At 37.7% G+C, this 24167-nt stretch overlaps 1 protein-coding gene across 1 annotated transcript; it reads right to left on the reverse strand.

The window, feature by feature from the left end:
* Window positions 1–298: 298 nt before the first annotated feature.
* On the reverse strand, window positions 299–24123 carry ppp1r9bb (protein phosphatase 1, regulatory subunit 9Bb). The gene is made up of 10 exons (XM_056770626.1): window positions 21951–24123; window positions 11533–11665; window positions 11333–11453; window positions 11127–11231; window positions 6002–6137; window positions 5603–5752; window positions 5369–5422; window positions 4905–5134; window positions 3767–3863; window positions 299–2146 (listed from the first exon to the last, which is right to left on the reverse strand). Exons 1-10 carry the CDS (start codon window positions 23322–23324, stop codon window positions 2093–2095), a joined length of 2454 nt encoding a protein of 817 aa, XP_056626604.1. The 5' UTR covers window positions 23325–24123; the 3' UTR covers window positions 299–2092.
* Between the last annotated feature and the right edge of the window lie 44 nt (window positions 24124–24167).

Consider the following 24167-nt stretch of genomic DNA (forward strand, 5'->3'; position numbering starts at 1 on the left):
TGATGACCCAGAAATCTAAGTTGCTAATATTCTTCCTAACTTTCTTTGTGTTTAACAGAACAAATAACTTTATTCAGGTTTGGAACTACCTAAAGGAGAGTAATTAATGACATCATTTTCATTTTTAGGTGAACTATCCCTTTAAATTATAACTGATCCTATTCATCCCTTCATGGGTTTATGTTTACAGTCCTTTATCTTTTATTTGGTTCTCCCATGATTCCCTGAGAGTTGAGTCGTTTAATTTAAGAGCTTAGTGTACCATTTGAATAAAACACAACAAAATTTCTTACAAATCCACAATTGACTGTTTATTTCATAAAAGCACAAAACAAACCACATGGGTGTGTGTGTTCCATACAAGGCTTGCACTGAAAAACAAATTCGTTTACATGCCTCATTGATTTATTAAGTCTCTGCTGAAAGGATAATAGTGACATCCTACAAACTACAATCACAATCAACTTGGGCCCTCCTACATTTCACATAAATATGTTCACATGTTGGTTTTCTTTCCTCCGAACTGTTATTGCAGCTAGTGTGAGAATGTTGTGCTGTTTTGGGTTCATTATACAGAAGAATCAATGAGGCAGGTTCCAGGCAGTAGTAAAAACATCGGTTCCAGGTGTCAAACTATTGTGAGCCTGTCCACACCCTAACTGTATTCAAACATGAACAACACTCATGTAAAAATGTACACATGTGGGGGCCAATCTCATTGTCCTGTTTTTGTTGTTGTTGTTTTAAACACCATATGGTATGGACGCCTTTTAAGAAATTTGAAGGACCTAAATGAACACTGGGAGTGAGTGAAACACTTAAAGGGATACTTCATCCAAAACATGAATATTCTGTCATTATTTGGTCACCTTTGAGTTGTTCTTAATCTGTATAAATGTCTTTGTTCTGATGAAAACAGAGAAAGATATTTGGAAGAATGCTTGTAAACAAACAGATCTCGCACCCCATTGACTCCCATAGTAGGAAAAATTACTTTATCTTTTTTTTGGTTCTGTTGACGACATTTTGAAGAACTGTTCTGGGGCACTTTTATCTTTCATTGTATTTCTTCATACTATGGTAGACAATGGGTGGCCAAATCTGTTTGGTTATAAGCATTACTCCAAATATCTTTCTGTATTGTTCCTGTGAACAAAGACCTTTATACAGATTTGGAACAACTCAAAGGTGACTAAATAATGTCAGACTTTTCATTTCTGGCTGAAGTTTCCCTAAGTAATACTGAGAAAAAGGCAGCAGTTGGTTTTTAAGGTTCAAGTCACAAAAACCTTGCACGAGAGGTATAGTGTGGACTGCTGGTAGAAGAGAGGCATCTGAAAAGAGGTGTTGAAATAAACGCCCTTAAAATGTGGCTATAAAGAATGGCTAAGCTAAATTATAATACGTTTTAAATAACCACACAATATTAGCTAAATACTTCATCTTCAGCTGCTTCAGACTGTTTATTATTCCCAAAACAATCGAACTTCACCACAAATGTGCTTTCTGTTTAAAGTTAATAAAAGAATATTGACAAAGGACTTTCTATCATGTGTCGAAACTTGCTTTCTCGGTGCGATCCTGAAAATACTATATGTAAACAAAAATAAAACTAGTAACAATAATTTGAAGGTAATGCAGAAAGTGGCAGGTCATTACTGGAATTTCTGAATCAGGGGCTTTGATTTTTTCCCCACTTATTCTGGACCCTGTGCCCATTTCATCAGCTTCAAGAGCAAAAGTAACAGTTTTGTTAATGAAATGCAACGCATTTTGTTACGAAAAACATATTTTGTTTAGATTAGGTTTTACATCAAATTGTCATTCGAATTAATATCATAGTACATTTAAGGTAAATAAAGGGCTTTCAAAGCAAACACTGCGGAGGGAAATAATTATTCACAATACTAGAAATAAAGAAATGGAAATCTACAGAACCATAAAAATCCTAAAATGGAAGGTGGAGGGTTATTAAACTCATGTAGGGCTTACTGACAATAACTAAATGGACACCATTATAGATTCTCTTATTACAGATTCTTTCCTCCGTTCCAATACATTTACACTGAAGTAGATATAACATTGATTAACTTTACGACGGATCCAGTGTCTTCAGTTCCTCAACCTGTGACTCAACATCTGTTACCTGTGTAGAGAAACATTAATGATTTGTATTGTATAACCATTTAAGGCGAGACATGGCAGGCAAAAATGTCATTTTTATGCACACTGGTGGATTTACAGATTTTATAACATATCATCTTTAACAGTGATACAATAAAAGTTCACAATAAAATGTTTATTTTTGGTGTTACTCCTATCCATTATTTGTAGTCATCTAATTGCATATCTTAAGCATACGTTTTCTCAAATAACGTTTTTTCCAAGATCCTTGTCAGAGTTTTAAGCGATATTTCTATTAGATTTGAGTTCTGCCTTCGATTTGGTCGACCATAATGTACTGTTGGCGTCTGTGGGCCTTTGTGGCACAGTCTCACAATGGTTCCGCTCCTATCTGGTTAACAGTTGTTTTAGTGTTCGTATTGAGCATCACACATCCTCTAGTTTATCTTTTAATTGTGGCGTTCCACAGGGATCTGTCCTTGGACCAGTATTGTTTACCCTGTACATGCTTGTCATCCATTTGTAAGATATAAATGGCATTAAACCACTGCTGGCCTGTTTAGAAGAACTTAAGCTTTGGCACTCTATTAACATTTTAAGTTTAAATGAAAATAAAACAGAATAAATTATATTTGGATGAAGAAAAAATGTGAGTTAGATCTTGATTGTGGCCCTTTGGCCTTGTATGAAACACAGTGTGGTTGTCCTATTCGACCACAACTTAAAATTTGATAAGCAGATCAATGCTGTTGTAAAATCTGGCTGAAGTGAAACTTTTTTATCTCAGAGTAATTTTCAAACAGTGATACATGCATTTGTAACAACCCGCTTAGATTATTGTAACTCACTCTATTATGGGGTTTCTCAGTCCTCCCTCTCCCGTCTACAGCTCGTGCAAAATGCAGCTATTAGATTACTCTCTGAGTTCTGCAAATATGAGCCGGTCACGCCAATTTTTATGTTGTTGTTACTGCTGTTTTCCTTAAACTTTTTTAGTTTTAGTTTTTATTTTAGTCAGTATAGCACTTTGGTCTCGATTGTTCTTAAATATGCTTTACAAATAAATATTGTATTGTATTGTATAACATTCTGAACCAAAAACTTTAACTTGTGTAGTTACCTAAGCCATACTTTTCATGTTCATTCTTAGTTATATTCTGAAGGTTATTACAGAAGGATATATTAACAAAATGTTTTTTTAGCGGATTTGCATACCAACCATTTAGGGGTAAAAATATGGTGATAATTACATTTGATTTGTCTTCGTAAATTTTTATATTTTTAAATTAAAAAAGATATATCTAAAAATGTGTAATGCTTATATGTTTTGTGAATTTGAAATATTTTATTAGCTCATTTTTACAGAATGCTGCCCTTCTGCGAGGAAAAGCCGATTTCTTTCGGTTTGGTTTAATCATTTGTAAATATAATGTCATTTATGTTATTAAAAGACGTATTTATATTTAATTTGTAAAAAAAACGGTCAAAATATGTGCTGCATCCGGGTTACTGTGTTATCAGTTATCTGGGAATAACAAACCTGCAAATGTCGCGACCGGCCAATCAGAATCAAGCATTTCAACGAGCCGTTTAATAATACATTATATAAAGGTATTGTATTTGACCGATAAAAACACTCTACCTTGTCTTGGGGTTGGTCTGTTTCTTCTTTATCTGAAGCTTCAGTTTCTTCTACAGTTTTCTCCTGACCCGTTTTCTTCTTCAGGAACTCAATCTCCCTACATGGAACAAGACAAACCAAATAAATTCATCAGACATAAACTCAAAAAAAATCATAGTCGATATTTGGTGTAACCAAATCAAAACAGTCATTTATGCATTCACGCAGGTTCTAGTTATGTCCATAACTACTGACTAACAGTCCAATCAATCCTGACCTATTATTGTGTGTTCACTGAGAACAAAACCATAAACTTTATGTTACAAACACAATAATCTACCAATTGAGCTACAGAAGCACTATTAAACATTACATAGTTTGGCATACAATTTTAATTCTTAGCTACGGTCTTTCTTGTATCTCCATATTTCGTGATTTTTTTCCATAAATCATTATTATTAGTCACCCTTTATGTTTGTCACTGGGTTATTAAATATATAACCAATAAAAAGTATTAAAAAGAGCTTGTCAACTTGGACAATACAGTATTTAATCATTCAAAAGTGCAGCGTTCTTTTCTATTTCCTGAACATTTTGGACATCCAAGGGTTCAGAAGGACAGCGAAGAATTAATAAATGTTGTTTATTAAATATCAAATGTGAACTATAGACGGTTTTAAAGCATTAACAAACATCTACACATCCACAAAGAATTGAGTTCCTGCAGATTAGTTCTTATAACAAACAAAAACAACCCGAGGAGAACCATTTCTTGGCTAAACTTGCCTTTCCAATCTATTGAATTTAGACTGCGATACCAAGTTCAACCGCTAGATGTCAATGCCCCATATGGTTTATTCAAATTGCCCCAAACATTTAACAAATTATTCCTTTTTATAAAATGAACATGCAACAAAACTCAACAAATCATTTTTGAATACAATTATAATATAATACAATAAAATTATAATATCAATTAATATTAATTAAATATAAATTGTTATATTATTAGGCCAGATCAATAAACAAACTGAGATCATAAGTTCTTCGGGCCAGGTGCATGCATCCGATGAAACCGTCTATATGAGCATTTAAGCTTTAGAGAAGTGTTGTGGGTTAAAGTCACAGAAAGCTTGTGTATGCATGTGTTTTGTCTCACTTTAGCTGATATTCTTTAATGAGACGCTTGGCCTTGCTGTATTTGCGCTCCAGAGCCTGATATTGAGCCTGTGTCTCTTTCAGGTGCTCATCCACAGCCTGACACAGACTCTGCGCCTCCATCCAGTATCCCTCCAGCTTCTCCATGCGCTCCCGGTTCTCCTGCATGTTACGCTCCATCTGGGCCTTGTCTGCACGCCAGCGCTGTTTCTCTTGATCCGCATGATTCAGCTTCACATAGATACAAACAGAAAAATATGATTTTATTTATTTATTTGCCTCCTTTATTTATTTTCAAAGCTTGACTTAACGCTCCAACACATACTGTATGCATACACATTTTATTGCATCTTTAATAATATGTTTCAATAAAAAAGAAAAATGTCAATTTTCCAAAGTGGGACATCTATGTGCGTGAAATTACACAATTTGATTTGGCAAAAGGGAGATATAAAGTAATCCTACCTTCCGCTTCAGCTGTTGGATCTCAGCCTGAGTCACAGCATGTTTAATCTGCAACTGTGCAAAATGTAGTACACAGGTTAGAGAGCACAGCAACATGAATTTTTGTGAGGAAAAAACAGCATCAGGATAGAAACTAACTTGAACACGGTTTAACAGTCCAGAAGAAATGTATTTTATATACAACAAGTATGATTTTGTACAAAAATATAAACATGTAAGAAAGTTCTTTCTTACTTCTTTGTATTTGTGGGCGAGCTTCTCAGGGTCCACTTCCACGGGTGACAACGTGTCCTCATTCTCAGCCAAATCAAACACTTCTATGGCACTTGGGTACGTGGGGCTCATCTCATCTTCTTCCTCTTCATCAGTGCCATAATCACCACCCTGGAAAGAAAGGACAGGTTTTGAAATCTCTCAACTTTTGAGGCGGTTTCCGGGACAAATCTAGACCCAGAATAACTTGTTAGAGGTGCTTTTGAAAACGTACACTGATTTATATCAGTGTGATTGTTTTGAATGGTTTGGAGGGGCAGGGCAAGAAACTAAAAATATTATCCTTTGACATTCCCCTGTTCCAGACTCACATCAGCTTGATTCTTTCATTTGCTTTATGCATTAAAAATACATGTTCACCTCTTCCTCATCCCCCATGTAGTTGCTGTAGCGTTGCTCCATCATCTCTCTTTGCCAGCGCTCTTGTTCAAGGGTTTGCTGGATGAGCTGAGCCACTTCACTCTGCTCTCCCGGTTTCTCTCGGCCAATTATAAACCTGCATACAGGAAGTTTAAGTTTTGAGTATGTCATCGCCCAACTATGACACAAGGCTTTGAAAAGAATTAAAATTCCATCTTTGAGGGGGAAAATAAAACATTTTTGCCTGAGGTTAAGTTATTATGTTAGTTAGGTTAAATAATGTTAGTTATATAACATGCATAATTTAGTTCATCACAATCGTTTTCCGGCCTCTTTGACCTCTTAGAATCAAATTGTACTTTTTGTAGAAATAGAGATGAGCTGTTTATTCATAGGCTGTGGGTTTGTCTATTACTGCATATTTTAATAAAAGTCTCAAGTCTCTAGACAGTGAACATACGTATGCTCTTCGGTGTTCTGTGTCTTTAGGTTTGCCATTAAAATGCCAGTGCGAAGCAAACCAGGACTTAATTTATATATTTTTTATAAATTACCAATAGAACAGAACTACAAATTTAGAATTAAAACTGCTTTTATAAGTTGTCTTTTAGTAAAAATCAAACAAACATCTTATATGGACAGTTTAAAACTACAACAACAACAACATGACAATATTAGCAATGAGAACACTGTGAAAGGCTGCCATAAAATACTGCAGTATTCATAACGTCCCCTGGTGGTGAAAGTAATTGAAAACACTAAAAAAGCATTTGTTAAAGGGATAGTTCCCCCAAAAATGAATATTTTGTCATCCTTCACTCACCATCATGTAATTTCAAACCTGTATAAATTACTTTGTTCTGATGAACACAAAGAAAGACATTTTTAAGAATGTTAGCAATTTTCAGGTCTGGGACATCATCGACTACCATAGTCGGAGAATAAACTTGTCCTCAAAGTTGCCCCAGAATTGATTTTTTCTCATATATTCTTCAAAATATGTACATATTTATTTTCTACTATGCTAGTGGATGTTATGCTTTATACAGTTTATGCAATTATGCTTTAAACAGGTTTTAAATAGCCTGAAGGTGAGCAAATGATGACAGCATTTTTATTTTGGGGTGAACAGTCCTTTTAACACATTTTTTTTCTTTAATTCTTAAATAAATACAAATGTATGATATACGTGCAATTTGAATGAAATTGTATCCATAATTATTTGTTTGATGTTGGAAGTTACTGTAGCAATTTGTGTAACATATAGCAACAGCCTTGAAAAACTATAACTATTAAATCTCTGCTACATCAGTAAAAAAAGTAGTAAATTTGAAACAATAACCACAATAAAAGAATTATACAAAAATGAAAAATTATTTTCTATATGGCGTGAGCAGGTGCTAATTTTATCAGTGCGGTAATTGATCAACAAATCAACATTTATCATGTTGTTTGCCTTAAATTAGGCTCTCATAAATCCCTCTTTGTTTCTCCTTTCCATGTTATCCTTCCTCAGTTTCATCCCTCTTGTCTGCTCCTACACTGTGCGTGTCTGGTTCCCAAATAGCCTCCCCTTGTTCTGCCCTCCCCCATAAAAATTCATCTTTCATAATAGGATCTAGTATTCTTCTCCTCTAAATACAAGCTTTGTAACACATCATAATTACATCTCTTACACTGACCCGCATTTTCTAAATGCTGAACTCATGAGGGAAAAGAGAAGGGAACCCCGACCGCTAGGAACAGAACACCAAGTTTCTTTCACTTGTGTGTGCACTTTTTTAAGAAGGATTGTGTGAAAACTATGATTCACAATGATAGTAACCTCTAAACCTCAAATATTCCTTTAAGTTTACGTAAAAAGGAGCTGAATATTACAATATTAAGTTTGTGGAAATATTCTTTAAAAATGTCATACTGCTACAATGACAATCAAAGTTAAAAGTGAAATATGACACAAACGTTAGTCAGTATGCATCCTTACATGTATTTACACCACATGCCGAGTACAAAACAACCGAGTTCAAAATAAAGGTGTAAAAATAAAGCTATAATTGAGAGAATGAGACTAGTCTCTAATTACTTTAGTGTTTATTGCTGCCTTCAGAAAACTTCAGAAGTCATAATTATGAGGTGATGTGTGTGTGTGTTTAAGTGATTTTGGCATGGATGGAAATTGCACAATTCTATACTTCCCTGCCTTACAAACACAGGGAAGTATGTTGTTAATTCATCTCCTATAAAAAGTATAAGGGCACTTTCAGAACGTATGCTTTGTTCAGAAACAGGGATTAATAGTTACTATGCAGTGGCGGCTGCTGATCTTTTAAAGAGGGGAAGCTCATTTTCGGCCTAAATCATAAAAATTGTCCATTTATTTATATGTAAATTCTGCCCTACATTCCTTTTCAAGAAAATGCTCTGTAACCCATGTCAAGAGACATGGCCAGCAGTACATTTTCTTTTTCACAGCACTTCCAATCAGCCAGCTAACTTTGTCATACCAGGAGAGCTGAAAAGACCTGTTACTTTTTCCTATCTTTTGCACTAAATCAATCTTAGGTGTTGATCTGCCCTGCTGTTTAATTCTATGTTTCTCCTCGTAAGGAAGACTTTCTAATGGCTTTGCCAAAATCAGGTCGACAATATTAGCACTGTCTGCCATCGTGTGCAGTTTGCTAGCTGGCTAGTTCAGACTATATGAATTAATGAACAAACGATCTAATATATATATATTTATATTTAACTCAACGGGAGGAAACGTGGGAATTATGTTAAACTGAAACAATGAATGTGGTGTGAAATATACGATGAAGGTTGCAGCAGTTTGTCTTCCGACTACACATGCAAAATCCGCGATGGGACTGAGTTGGAAATGGAGACACAGAGTGATACGCGGCAAAATCTGAAGACCACGGCCACACCATTGCGAGAAGCTGCCGCCTCCTTGTCATTTATGATTTATAAAAAAAAAAAAATGTCTAAAAGCTGATATGTGACAATGTGTATAGCAAACAAGCTAAAATAAAACAAGAAATACGTTTTTATAAGCTGTCGACCCCAAAAAACGAGCGTTTTAGGACATAAAAGTGGATTAAAAAGAGATGACAGACCCTCCAATCATCACGCAGACGCTCGGAGTCCGGGCCAGCCCACTCCTCCATTCATCCCAGAGACGCTGAGCGTCCGTGGGCGGGACATAATCGCAGCATTATCCAATGACCGTCTTGTTTCTTAGCACTGAAAAAAACTGTTTAAAGCAGCCCCATTGAAGTCAATGGACGCTGGACTTCAACAGAGTAATGAACTGTACGCTACGCGAATGAATGAGAAGGAAATCGAGTCAGCCGACCTAAGTAGCTGATTCTGAACGAAATTGTTTTTGAACGTGTTTAACGCATTTTTAGTCAATAAAATGTTAACATAATAGTACATATATTTGACCATTCATTTTTTGACAATTATAGGGGAAGCTGAGCTTCCCTTGCAGTCTTAAAGAAATCGCATCTGTTACTATGTTGTATTTTCTTGGGTCGCCTTCACATCTCAACGTTTCTAAACCAACCAAAAGTTTTTTTTTTACATGTTTGGGACAGCTGCTGTCCGACCATATTTGCTTCAGGTTAACCCACCGTTCATCTGCATAACACTGCTGCTTTATACCCAACATACATCATTATGCATTACATACAGCCTAGTTTGTTGACTTGTCACATTTATAATTCATACTTGTCACCAAAACCAATTAGTTTGTTAGTCCCCGTGAAATAAAACATTTAAATGCCTATTTTTTCAAGAAATATTGCAGTGTTCATTGAAAATAGTTTATCAATGTGAGTCCTTCTCTTTTTAAAATGTTCTTAACACCGCGACACACCTAATATGCACAATTGGCCAAACTGTTAATTTCATCTTCAAAATTACACGTTATATATCATTTTCAGAATACAAAAAACAGGAACATTAAATTCAATGTCATAAAAAACACTAACATCAGATGGAATTACAGAAACTGCATTACATGTGTCAGTTCTACCCTTCTACAATATCCTAACTGTTGGTTTCTTGAAAAATCTGGACAATAGATTGTGTCCCAGATGAGATTTGTCTGTATTCATTCACCAGTGTCTCTGTATGATAGCCTGTGGTTTATGACACGGGTTTTCAAACTGGGGTCCTAGGAGCCACAGTGAGCCTCCAGAAGGTAACATAAGAGTTTATCTGCTTTTTTTGCTACATGATAATTTCCAGAATTAGAAATATGTCTATTTCTAGTGAATATTTCCTTTTGCGCACCTAAAGCGAAAGTAGTAACAGTACAAATACATGTTGAAAATGTCTCTTCGGTGTTATATAGGCCTACCTCTAAAAACATTTGTAAGTTTGGAAACGATATGTCACATTCACTGTTTATCTAATAAAAGTTGAATGTTTCTTTACACATCTAAAATTATAGATGGATATGTTTTTAAGGAAGGGAGTCCCTCACAAAAGGTTCATCTTCCGGTAATGTTCTTTCCCTCACTTTACATGTGTATGACAGAAGGCGTAAATATAGACTACGGCTCTGATTTATGTAGTTGCATAACTTCAATTTGCTTCTCATCATTAGCAATGGAATAAAATACAGATTATATATTTGTATAAAAAGTACATTGTTTTAGTCTTGGTTGAGCTTGTGTGTTAAAGATGTTAAAGCATTTTAATTTTGTGTTAAATGTATACATTTTGTGTCAAAACAACAAGAAATGTGTTAATTAAACAGCCAGATGTTGTGATAACTGTTTAAGAGTTTAGGAAAATTGTCAAAAACTGTAAATGATGTATGTTAGTCGGCTTGGGCGGAGCATCTGTTAACTCCTCCCCTTCAACTGTCAGTCAGCTGTCAGTTCCATTTCAAAATGCAAAGGCTGCTTTTGTACATCCAATAAAATCACAGAGAAAGATGAAAACCACACCCACTTTTTTAGATCGCAACTTCCAGTTCACAAGGACTTCAATGCTGCATTTTTGACTCAATAAAAGCAAACAGTGACTACGGCTCCTTCAACACGTATGATGGGAATGGTTCGAGACTACAGGAGTATGACGTATCTCATTGTGGTTTTCTTCCTGTTGGTCTTACCTGACAATGCCAGATGTGTTTCTTAAAACTGAGGCGGCAAAAATTTGAGTCACACCGACCAGACTTGTTCCATCCACCTCCACTATCAAATCATTCACCATGATCCTGAGAAACACAACAGAAGAATCACTGTGACCGGTCTGGAATGACATTCAGTAAGTCAAGTGTAGAAAATAAGTCTGCGTTGCAAGCGTTGTAAGGTTTACCTGCCGTCCCGATGAGCCGCTCCTCCCTCTGTGACAGTCTTGACGAATATCCCAAGCTTCTCCAGTCCCATGTCGGCTCCGGCACCCATCCCGATAATACTGATACCCAAACCCTCATTATCTGTTGAAATACATCCCAAGATGTAGAATGCAATCTTTAACACATATTGACATGCAGCTCTCATCTTTTCTCTCCAGACCTTTTTCCAGTTCAACAGGGAACAGGTCCAGCCTTTCCACACGTTTCTCCAGTTCATACTCAGCAGAAGCAGCCATGGGGTCCACGTCATCATTCCTTCTGTCATAGTCCTCATTGGAATAGGTTGCGAAAACCTGAAATTTGATGGTATACTTTAGAGCACATGTTGAGAACATGAGGACCTTCGTGAACAAACAGTATTGGTTGCCAAATACATTTACAGTAAAGGGGTGTTCTGTCATCATTTAGTCTCATTTTATCCTCATCATGTTCCAAACCTTTATACATTTCTTTGTTCTGTTGAACACAAAGAAAGATATTTGGAAAAACGAAAGCAGCTCACATGGGACATCATTGAGTACCATAGTAGGACAATTACAATAGTCAAAGGTGCCAAGAACTGTTTGCTTTTCTTATTCTTCAAAATATCTCAGTTGGTGTCCAACAGAACAATAAAAAATCTAGTGCCTAGATATCAGAGCCATTGAGAGAGAGAGTTCTGCCAACGGGCGTCCAAAACGCTGGAACATCACCTGATTCATTGAGCCTTCAGATAGTTCCAGGAAGTTATGTTTTCTCTTCACATGCTTTATTTCTTTCATTTTTTGATTCATTAAATGTCTTTCGTCTTTAAATTGGTTAGAAGTTTACCTCAGCTGGTCTGTTAAGTCGCTCCATGATTAACTAGTAACTTCCGGGAACTATTGAGAGCCTGCATGAACCGCCTTCGCTGTGAAAAAACTGTTCCATTGGAGTCAACGGAGGTGCGACTGTCTCTCTCAATGGCACTGCTAGATATGGCCAAAGTCTAAACAATTTATCAACTGCATGATTTGTTTTCACTAAGACAAAAACTTTAAGGCCTAGAGTCCTAAAACTTTATCCACTGAAGTTATATGATGAGTTCAGACGCAAAAGCCTCTAAAAGCCGCATCCGTCAAAAATGAGTGAAATGCTCTCCACACATACACAGTATTTACAATACTAAAAATCATTTTGCTTGAAAAAACCCGCTAAATACCACACTCTACCCGCTCTGAAATATTCTGGTATTGCTGAAAGCAAATGTAGGAGCCTGATAAAAATTGCTCATTTAGACAAAAACGCTCTGATGGATTAAAGGGTTGAACTCTTCCTATTTCCTAACTGTGAAACATTCATTAGTAAACACAGCAGATTTTTCCATCTAGAAGATAAACATCTTGACACCTTTGTAACCATGACTCGAAATATAAATACGTTTCTCTTTGTCTCTTAGCAAAATAAACCTTTCTTGGAAAGTAAAACTGCACCAGTCTTTTTGAAATGTTAGTATCAAACAATAACACGATTCAAAGTAGCCCTCAGGTTACCTGAAGAACTCTCAAATGCATTTGTTTGCTCTTGATTGTAAATGTGGTCATCTCAGCTCTGATGTACTGAACGTGGAGCTGAAGTGCATCTCTATTGAAAGGCAAGCTGTGTGGGCAGAGCAGGTGTGCCCACTTTACAGCAGCTCATGTGGCTTCACTGCAAGTTTTATACCGTATAATCTTTTATAACGTGGGTGCAGCAGAGCGGACTGTGCCAACATTGCCTGGTTGCTGTGAGCGGTTATGTCATCTGTCTTGCTGATGCCCTCTTCAAAACCAGACACACACATAAGAGGCACATCGAACGCTTTGACCCATCGCTGCAATGCATTAAAGGCACCACCATATTGGGAATAGCAAATTTTCCCATCAACACTTCCAAGTGAAAAAGGAAAAATTTCAATAGTTTGTGATCTATATGGATCAGAAAAATGTTCTCAATCTCAAAGGGAAATGACTCGTTGTCATAAGGAATTTTGAACACACTTTTTATCTTGTGTATCTAGCTTAAGGGTTCTCAATCTTTCTGACTCCAAGGCCCTCCATTGTGTTCAACCATATTCAAAGCCCCCCTCCCACTCGCAAAACTCAAACTTTTTACCCAACAAAATATTTAAGAGCTTGTCATTAACTGGAACAATTTATTTTTTTCATTATAAACATGTCCAAATAATATGAAATATCTTAGTTTATATCTATTTAAAAATGTATTTCACAAAATTCATTTTGTATCATTTTAAACCATTAGGCACCTTAAAGGGCTACTTCAGCCAAGAAACAAAATTTCCCCATGTTTTACTCACCCTCAAGGCATCCTGACTGAATATGACTTTCTTCTTGAAGAATAAATTATTCTTCATGAAACAAATCACGTCTCATTCCACCAAGGTCATAGCAGATGTTGGGGTTGTTACTCAAAAAAGATAATTTCTTAAAATATTCTCCACTACTGGCTCATTCATCAAACAGGTGCTTTCTCTTCGTCCTACGCGAATTAAGCTGCAGTAGTTAGTTCGGTAGAGAGACGTTTGAATAAATAAGTGTTTGCGATTGACAACACAATTGACAATTTTGTGACAAGTAGGGTATACTAACATTGTAACTTGTTACCCCAACACAGTGGACAGCAGACGTATGTAGCCATGTACGAAGATGTCCGTGGCAGAGACTCTCAGAAATGCACCAGCGAGGAGTTGTACTAAAATGCGTTCATTTTCAATGTGCATATATAGAGCTCAAACAGGTGGCCTTGTGCATCCCAAATTTTTCAACATTTACATTTTAATATAACATTATAGTTATTATTGCCTTTAGAAAAAATATTTTTTGAGGAGGTGGGGAATTGCATTTTTTCCCTTAAATTTCATTGACTTAATGTAGTTTTGAAACCAGTACTTTTACACTTTTACTTGAGTACAAAGCTTGAGTTGATACTTCAACTTCTACAGAAGTCTTTTTAAAACCCTAGTATCTATACAATATGAGTAATGAATGTGAATATGTGAGAATAATGCAGTCGGAGTTATAATACCACGTATCATATTTTCTTCAAAAAGCTCATTGAAGAACTGTTCGACACGGCTCTGTGATCTTAACAAAGGTGTTCTGAAGTGAATACATGCATTTGTTTAAGAGAAATATCCATATTGACACCGCTATTAACGTTGATGTTACCCCTCTGCTTCGTGTGAACCAGAGGCTTGTTCCGGTGACAAACGCTGATTTTTTGGTTTTGTTCGAATAGGATACCATCTCCTCTGTGGGGGAGCTTTCGTCACCGCCATTTGCCGAAAAAAACAAGCCTCTGGTTCAAGTGCAACCTAGTGAGAACGGAAGTTAGACATTATGGTTAATAGCGTTGTCAATGGGGATATTTCTCTTAAACAAACTCATCGATTCGGGAGCCGTGTTGAGCAGTTCTTTGATCAAAAGATGTACTTTTTGGAGCTTCAAAGCGGTTTCTGTCCATATATCCCAGGGGGTTGGCTCCGCCCCTGCCTTCATCTTCAGGCAGGAAGAGCAAGAATCTAAAACCCTCCGGATTTAAGCTACCGACGGGGCTAATGCCAAAGAACTTATCATATCATCCTTAGCTTTCATTAGCTGGTCAGCTGTTAAATCATCTTTCCTCCAGAGTCTTTCTGGCAGAACCGATGATCTAGTTTTGTTTTCTATCTCTGTTCTCTCCATCATCGTTCTTTGTATTTAACTCTGCAAAAATGATACTGATATGTCTTAGTCTCGTCTTCACGGTAACCATGTATCATTTTATGCGTTCCACTTTCCCCTTACATCCACTAAAATGACGTGCTTTTAAATGTGCAAGCCTGTGACCATGCTTAGACAAACAACATTGATTTTTTTATACTTTCATGAGAAATCTAATTTGGTCCCATGTTGTGAATCAGTTGAAAGTTCAGACTGCAACAAGCTAAGTAAAAGATCTCATACCCTAATGTTTCTGGCGTAATTAAATTAAATTTTGGGTTCTGTTTAAATCTTATTGGACTAAAATAGTATACCATTAAAAAAACTGAATTCCCAGACATTCTTTGTTCTTTTGCCTTAATGCCAGACAACCAAATCCTAACCCCTCACTTCCTTCCTGTCCTGTCTTACCCCAAGCATCCCATCCTTTAAAAACAATTAAAAAAACAATCCATCTCCTCCCATCTGTGCTGTAATCCCGCCTGAACACCTATATCCTACTAGCAAAACATCATCACATAAACCAGCTGCGACCAGCTACCAGACACATGATTCAGTGACGATGGGCTTTTCTGTTCTGCCCGGTGGACACAAACGCCGGATTAAGGAGGGGGAGGAGAGAGATGCTCCAGTTGTGTGACAGTGCGAGTAGGTCACATCTCCAAACAGATGCTCTCTGCCCAAACTGCCTCAACCTGACTGTGCTGCTAAAGCGTAAAATAAGTCAAAAACATTATATGTTGATCAAAAACATGGTCTGCTTGCAAATTGTACTGAATGTTATTTGAAAATTAAATGGGACCAAAATAACTGTTCTCTGCACATCAAGACAACTAAACAACTTGTGTCTCAAGACCACGAGGATGAAACAAAACATTAGAAACAGTTTAGACAGTTAATTCCATGTTAGGAAGTCTTTGGTAGGCTGTTGAAAGAAATAGATCCAAATAACATGGTTGGAGAAGTTGTTTCCCAAAACCACTGAGTTTTCTCTCTCTGAGAGTGAAAAAGAGAGAGAGACGTGTTGAGGTTGGTTACAGTTACAGGAATAGACTAAACATCAGAGAGCACTCTGTTCTGCTTAAGTGAGCTTTTTCAAAGACCTTCATTGTAAAATATACCAGTGAAAAAAATGACATTTTTGGAGCATCAGATAAGCCTTTTTCTTAAACACATTTTCCTTGTTTTCTTGTAAATTCGCGAATTTTTCCTTCAATTTTTGACCATATTTAAAATAGAAATATTTGTAAAAAAACAGAGAAAATCCAATCAAATTTTTTTTAATGTTTTTTCAGTGATGTTCTTAGCCTGAAACAATGTGGTTTACTTTGAGATAATAATAATAATAATAATAAATCCACTTAAAACAGGACAATATAATGAAAAGATTATTTGTAATAATTACCTAATATGTTATAATTTAAGTGATATAAATAATAAGTTATTTCACAAAACTATTTTACTATTGCATGACATCCGGCCTCATAGTGTTGAGTTAAAACAGATAGATGATCCTGAACTGCTCAAAGCAAGATTGAATCAGAACAGACATTAATAACAGACATTAAAAATAGAGCTGGGATAAAATGTTTTCAACATTGCGAAGAGTTTCACACCACCTGGGGCACTTCATGAACTGTTTTTTTTATACAGTTTGAGAACCCTGATATGCCTTTTAAACAAGTATTGTGTTTAAGCTATCCCAAAACAAATATTGTAAAAAATATCGCATACTGCCGCTGAAATAGCAATGTATTAAGAGCTGGGGAGTCTTGCTGGAGATTTCCCAAATCCTGATATGCAGGGCCTTTGTTCAATAATGTAGCATATGGTGTGATGCTGTGTAGTGATTTCATCCTGATGTGCTGGCAGTGAGGAATGAGCCCCTCCTAACCTGCTGTTCAAAAACCATTCATATGCATTTTCTATAAATACACATGTCTCTGAGCTAACTGTATATGATGAAGATTGCATTTGACTAAAAGCAGTAAGCAGGTTTTTTTATGCTAGCATATCTGATTTGAAAGAGCACAAAGTAGGACAGAAACACCTTGCTGTGAATACTTTGAATACAGTCGACCTTCCCCTCTGGTCTCACAGCAGCTGAGACGTCTGTCTCACTCTCAGAAGGATCTGAGCTGTCTGTCTCCTCCTGATGCATCTCGCACCTGTCTGCAGAAAGAATTAAAGTCTCTGAGCTACATTCTGGCCCCATGTCCTTCAAACTACATTGAAAAATACTGACAGATGGACATGGCGAGTGATGGATGTGATACAGCCTCTAAAACCAGTGTAAATCTCACCATGAAATTTCATATTTTTTCAGTTTTTAATTTTGTAGCAGATAAACGTATGTAATAGCTGCCATTTATTTATTCCGACCACTGACCCAAAAATATGTTTGTAACGAAGCATTGGAAAGGGACAAAGCCATTTGGTTAAATTAACCCAGAAAACCCTACAACTGGTTAAAACAACCCAGCGTTTTGGGTTGAAACAACTAAGAGACAAATTACAACCCAACGGTTGGGTTTGACCCTTTTTGACCCAATGCTGGGTTGAATATATCATGTTGTGTTGATAATAAGTGTTTTTGTGCTTGTGCAAGAGGGGTTTTAAAAAGTCTCACACATTTAGTAAAGAAAAAATGAAAAGCACTGAATACATGGATTATAATAAAGGATCTGGTAACAGATGCTTCACACACTAATTATTGCCTTTATATGTCCAAATATGATATATGCCATGACAGTGTGTGAGAAAGAGAGATAGACAGGAACAGAGAGTTAATAAAAAAACGCTGGAAGTTTCTACGTTTGGCCTGAACACCGCCTTGCAGGGGAGGACTGTCTGTTACAGGCACAATACTGCTATTTATAAGCACTGCCAAACCACAGAGAGAGACAAGGAGAGAGAAGGAAAATAGGAATGACTAGTTAATAACGAATGGAAAATCTATAAAAGACAGAAATCAATAAGAATCCCAGAATTAAATAGAAATGTCATAAAATGAATATAGGTTGATGAAGCACACCGAGAGGAAGAGGGGCGGTGAGAAAGGAAGAGAAGGAATCGAGAACAAAGCAGTTAGTGTGAGATCTGCCTCTTAGGTCAGCCTCAGCTCTCCAGCCTAAAGAGAGAGAGAGAGAGAGCGATAGAGAAGTTTAATAAAGACCCAACACCCTTACCAACACAACAGGCCTTGTGTTTGACTGAGAGCTGTTCAATTCATTTAGGGAGAAACACTGTCAATTCAATTCAATTTATCTATATATTTATTTATGTAGCGCTTTTCAAAAATTTTGTACAAATAATACTAGGGGGGAATTTAAGAGATTATACAGTATTAAGATAAATGGTATTATTGCAAGATTTTCTTTATACAATCTCAGTGGATTGTCAGAAACAATAAATTATTAAATTGAAGTATTTAAGTATATTATTATTTCAAATATTGTTATCAGACATGCGGAAGGAATATATTTGTTTAAATGTGTTAATGTCCATGTGTGTTGTTAAACATGAATTAAACTAAATCAGCGATCTCCCTGTAACAGTGGCAAGGAACCAAAACTCCATTAGAGATGTTAATGTGTATAAGAGTGGAGAAAATGAAACCTCGGGAGAGGCCAGACCGGGAGAGCCAGTTATCCTCTGTCCCAAATTCTGTCCACGAATAAGAATGAATGTGAAACAGGGACAGAAGGAGAGAGAGAGAGAGAGAGAGAGAGTGAGAGAGACTATGACACTGCCACTTACTGACCAACACAAAGCCGTAGTTTGGCAGAGACTGAATGCTGTGTCTGAGCCTGTAGCCTCTCTATGATCTCACACACCAGCCAGAAAATACACACATATTGCGTTTAACCCACACTTTCATGAGTGTGATGGTCAAACATTATTTCATGTTCAACAAACACACACAACACAAAACTTTTTACACCAGCTTCAGGGGCTTAACTTTAAATTGTAACTATATGTTGTAATAAGCCGCTTGTACAAATCAGCTATGGGGTTGTTCTTCTGGCGCCGAACTTTTAGATTTTTGCTCTGAGAACATAAGGAAACAGCCAATGATATTTCAAAATGATCTGCGATCGCAGACGGCTACCAGTCAAAAAATGTAAACAATTGGAGGACGTGATGACCGGAGCTGTGTTTTTGTTGTCTGTTGTTGGCTTCATATAACAAAGATGGAATGTAGATATATAAGTTGAATATCAAATTCATTCATTGGCTTTATGGCCTCTTTTCATAGTCTTCTTCTCTGATTGGCTGCAAACATATGAAGGCAGATTTTTGATGCTGGTTAAAATGTTCCTGTTCAACTAAAACAAAAGGGGTACTCCGCCCCCCCCCCCCCATTTTTTCCAAATCTGTAAACATTTCATTGCTCTGTAGAATACAAAGAAAGATATTTATAAAAAACTGACAATTTTGGGCCATCAATGACTACCATTGTAGGAAAAACTAAATAGGCAAAGGTGCCCTATAACTGCTTTCCTGCATTCTTCAAAATATCTCCTTATGTGTTGAACAGAACAAAAAATGATAGAATAATTTTTGCTACTATGGTAGTCAATGATGTCACGGAAATGTCGGTCGCTCACATTTTTCCAAAAACCTTTCATTGTGTTCATTGAGCAACTTGAGGGTGAACAAATGATGACAGAAGTTTCATTTTTGGGTGGAGTGTGCCTTTCAAGCAGTCAATACACTAATGTCACAAAATTTTCCTCTAAAACTGCCTTCAAACAATGTCCATTGTAAAAAGAACAACATAAAAAGACCACGAAATAAATAAAGCAAAATTCAATGTGTAAATTCACGAAAACTCAAACGACTCATATATTACCCTCAACTTATTCCAAGAGGAAGGAGTTTAGTGAAACTGCACTAAATTAATATATAAATTGGTGATCCATCACTGAATTAAAACATTCAACATTATTGATTTGTTTCTCACATAGAGCATACGCATTGACTGTTTTTGAGCTAAACAGATTCCCTTTTATTCATCAGTGATACTAAAAGATCAACCACACATCAGTCCTTACTTGTCTGTTCATATGACATTTATTTTTACTCACATCCATCATATGGAACCAGGAAACTCATATTTAAATTGTCTGCCCATTATTATTCTAACAAACATGCACATTTTTCATCATATAAACTAGGGTGAAGAAGTTTTTGAAAGTCATCTCAATGTCAACGGTAAAGATGCTAAATTGACCTTGTTTCTATATTTCCCCAAAATTTGCCTAAATTGTTTTATATTAAGTACTTACAATATTTAAAAACTACAAGTGCAACTTTCCATACACTACAGTAACATTCTAACACAATTGTACAGCAGCAATTCTATCATTGTGGGAAAAAGCGAGCATACTCCAAATCATGCTTATGGCAGTACAGTATATTAATGTTGAATGCTCCCTCATTCCTAAGTCGATTTGGAGCTTCTAAATGAATAAATGAGTACTCCAGAATGGTTGCAGAAATCAAGTGTGCTGATATACCACCATAACAGCACAACTCCAAACAAGATATACTCTTGGAGCACCTCCCAGCCATTCATAACTAACTTGCATAATTATTAGGGGTACGAGACATTCTCATTCCAGACCGAATTTTACTGGACATAAGGTCTTTAAAGGATCTGATTGTAAATGTCTTGACAGGGTTTACACGGCTGATGTCATGATGTTTGGAGAAAAACAATAAGGATTGATAACATCCGATCATAAGCAGGTAGGACACGCTGTCTGTATGAAGTATGTTTGTTTCCTCGGCAGCTGATGTCAGGTCTACTTTTGCCATGAATAAATGTCACACTTAATCGAAGAGCGGGAGGGACGACGTGCATAATGGATGCCCAGACAAATAGACTGACAGTACGTTATAGGTTGTTCTATTCAACTCATTCATTCTGTGCCTGTTTAAAATTGTACAATTACAGTGCTAAACAAAAGAAGTTTGAATTATGTATAATGTTCAATCATTCGCTCAGACCAACACATACAGTGTCCATCTGTAACAGAGCTTTTCTTTGTACTATAATGGAAACACTTTAATAAGAACTGGTTCACTAACATTAGGTAATGCATTAGATAACATGAACTAAGAATGAGTAGCATATCTTTATTAATTCATCTTGCCTTGATTTTAAATGTGCATCAGTAAATGATGAAGGTCCAGTGTATGAAATATAGCGGCATCTAGCGGCGAGGTTGTGAATTGCAATCAACGGCTCACTCCACAGCTCCCGTATGTCGTCATGTTATTGCGACTTTACCGAAGGAAAGAGATAACGTATTTACAAAAAACAGACTGTAGAGAAGTTTGTCTGTTTAGGGCTACTGTCAAAACAACATGAAGAATGCCATGCAAGGGGACCCGCACTGTATGTGGATAGAAATAGCTTGTTCAAAGGCAATAACAACATTACTCTTTATTGGGTGTTTATAAACCTCAGGAGACATAGTTATGTATATTATATTGCATATCTGTCAATAGATCATCCAAAAAACAACTGTTCGTTGTTAGTTCATGTTAAATAATGCCGTTATAAGTGTTACCAATACAATCAACAAAATATAGGAATTAAACTTAAATTATAAGACTTGAAAATAAAAAAATCTGATTGGTATTTGTCAGCCACGATTGAAATGTAATCAACTCTGTCATATTGACCATGCCAACTCTTTGTCTCCACTGAAGCATGCAAGATGCTGTCTGTAATAACATCATTGGGTTTCATCAGGTGTACATTACGCCTTTTGTGCATTTTCCCAGAACAATCGTGTAATATACCAAAAGAAATTCACAAATGTGTTGCTGTTTGACTAAAACTCACCTTAATGGGAGCACTACTGAATTGAATCTTCCTGCTCGGGGGTGGATCCTCCTCGTCGGGTAATCCAGGAACCTCAGCGGAGCTCGACTCTGGCTCATATACATCCTCTTCATCCTCCTCATCCTCAAGCTGACTACCACCAGAGTCTTCCCCCACTGCGCTGTAGGCACTGATATCCACAGAGTAATCCTCCTTCAGAGTGCCATCATCGTTGTCCTTCTTACAGACCCCCACCGATGAACGTACATGTCCTGGCTGACCCTCCTCTGCCTTTCCAGTGTCAGCGATGCTAGTGTCTCTCTCCGAGGCCCCTCCGTTGGAAGTCACCTCTCCATTTTCCAGAGAGGTACGGACACCAGCCGTAACAAGAGTACCTTTCGCCTTTGTGGCAGTGACCTCTCCCGATTTATCAAGAGTTTTGGATTCAGTGGCACTTGAGTCTTCTATCTCACCTGTCTGCTTAGCTTCTGAGGACTCTTTGTCTACAGCATTGAGACTGTCCTGTTCCCCAGAGGCTCCGTTAAAGCTGTTTAGGGTCCCGTCTTGGTCCACCAGGTGCTGGTTAACCCCATCCTCCTTGCTCGCTCCCGCAGGAAACGTGCGTACCCGTTTGGTGATGACTTTGGAGTTGAGCGCACCGACCCGGCCGGTGACCCCGCGCAAAGGCAGCGGGGGCGTGTTGGAGAGCCTGTGCAGGTTGTTTCGCAACTCGGCGGCCCGCTCGAACACGGCGCTGAGCTGGCTGACAGTGGGAGACACGGCCTCGCAGGGCCCCCCAATCGCATCCAGGCTATCCAGCGACTCCGTGCTGCCGTTAAATCGCGCCACCACGTCCAAGCGCGACGCATCCGGCAATCCCGCGGCGCGTTCCTTCTTGAGCAACACCCGGTTGGATGCCGACTGTTTTTCCTGATTCTGCTGCTCGAAGATCTTCCTTGTCTCATGGAGCTTGGAGAACCGGGGCGACACGTCCGTTTTGTTATCAAAGCGGTTGACGCGCTCGGAGACGCTGGATCCCAGTTTGAGGAGCGCGCTGTGGTCCACGTTCTCGTTCAGACTGCCGGCCCGCGGGAGGGTGAGGCGCACGGCTTTACCGTCGCCGTTCGCCCTCTGCGGATCTTCGGGATCGGTGGGCGAGGATGCGCTCATCTGCATGAACATGTTCTTGATGCGGTGCACGTTTGAGCCGTACGCGCGGCCGCGGCTGGTGAGCTTCGGCTTGCCATCTTGAGCTTCGCCGTTATTAAAGACATCCGTCGCCGGCTTCAGCGCTTGAATCCCTGCCGCTTCGTAAGCGTTGCGGTGAGGCGAGGGGCTGCGGAGCGCGGTGGCGCTCACTGGCTTTGAGGAGGATGAGGATTCGGTCTTCATCATGGTCTGTTAGGCTTTATCTAGGCGGTGCAATAACAGCATCCCTGTGTCGTTGGTCCAAGAGCCTCCTATTCTATAAACATGCCCCTTCTGTGTGAAAATGAACGCACAACGAATAAAAACCGATTAACAATGTGTCCTAAAATATGATCATAGCGTATTAATGCCCGATATGAACGATTGTAGAGTATCCATCAGCAGCATGGCAGATGCAGCGCATCATCTGGTGTCCTCGCGCGGTGTGTGAAAACGATTAATCGCGAAAGCATCGAGTATAAGAGAAACTAGAACAGCGGTGCGCCCTGGATTTTCACGACAGATTGCGCGTCTGTAATCCGCATCATTTTGATCTCTTCATTTTCTCGGTTGCAGATTTCTGTCGTTCTCACTGATGCTGCAGCAGCGCGCGCAGCAGAGAAGCAGGGTCATAGAGAGCGTCTCGTTTCACACCATCTCTGCACAACGATTTTTATGGGTTCACGCAGTTTATTCGTCATACCAGGGGCTCTGTTAAAGAGACCGAGAAATTTTTTAATACTATTTCCAAGCCATTACAATGCAATAAGAAACACACTCACATACTGTATTTATATGCCCTAACATTATACTATATGGGTAGTTGACAAATAAACCGTACAGGTGTACTATTATGACAGCAAAAGTAAACTGTTTATAAAATATTGTATCAATAATATGTATTAATACAATTCATATTTATAGTATATAAAAACAATGAAGATAAATCTATCTTTTTCACAGTTTATAACTTTATACAGTATATTTTATAATACACCCTAGATAGCTTTACATGATAATGTGCACATTGGTCAGTATTACTTTTTAATT

Source organism: Triplophysa dalaica, chromosome 17, assembly GCF_015846415.1.
Source record: "Triplophysa dalaica isolate WHDGS20190420 chromosome 17, ASM1584641v1, whole genome shotgun sequence".
NCBI lineage: Eukaryota > Metazoa > Chordata > Actinopteri > Cypriniformes > Nemacheilidae > Triplophysa > Triplophysa dalaica.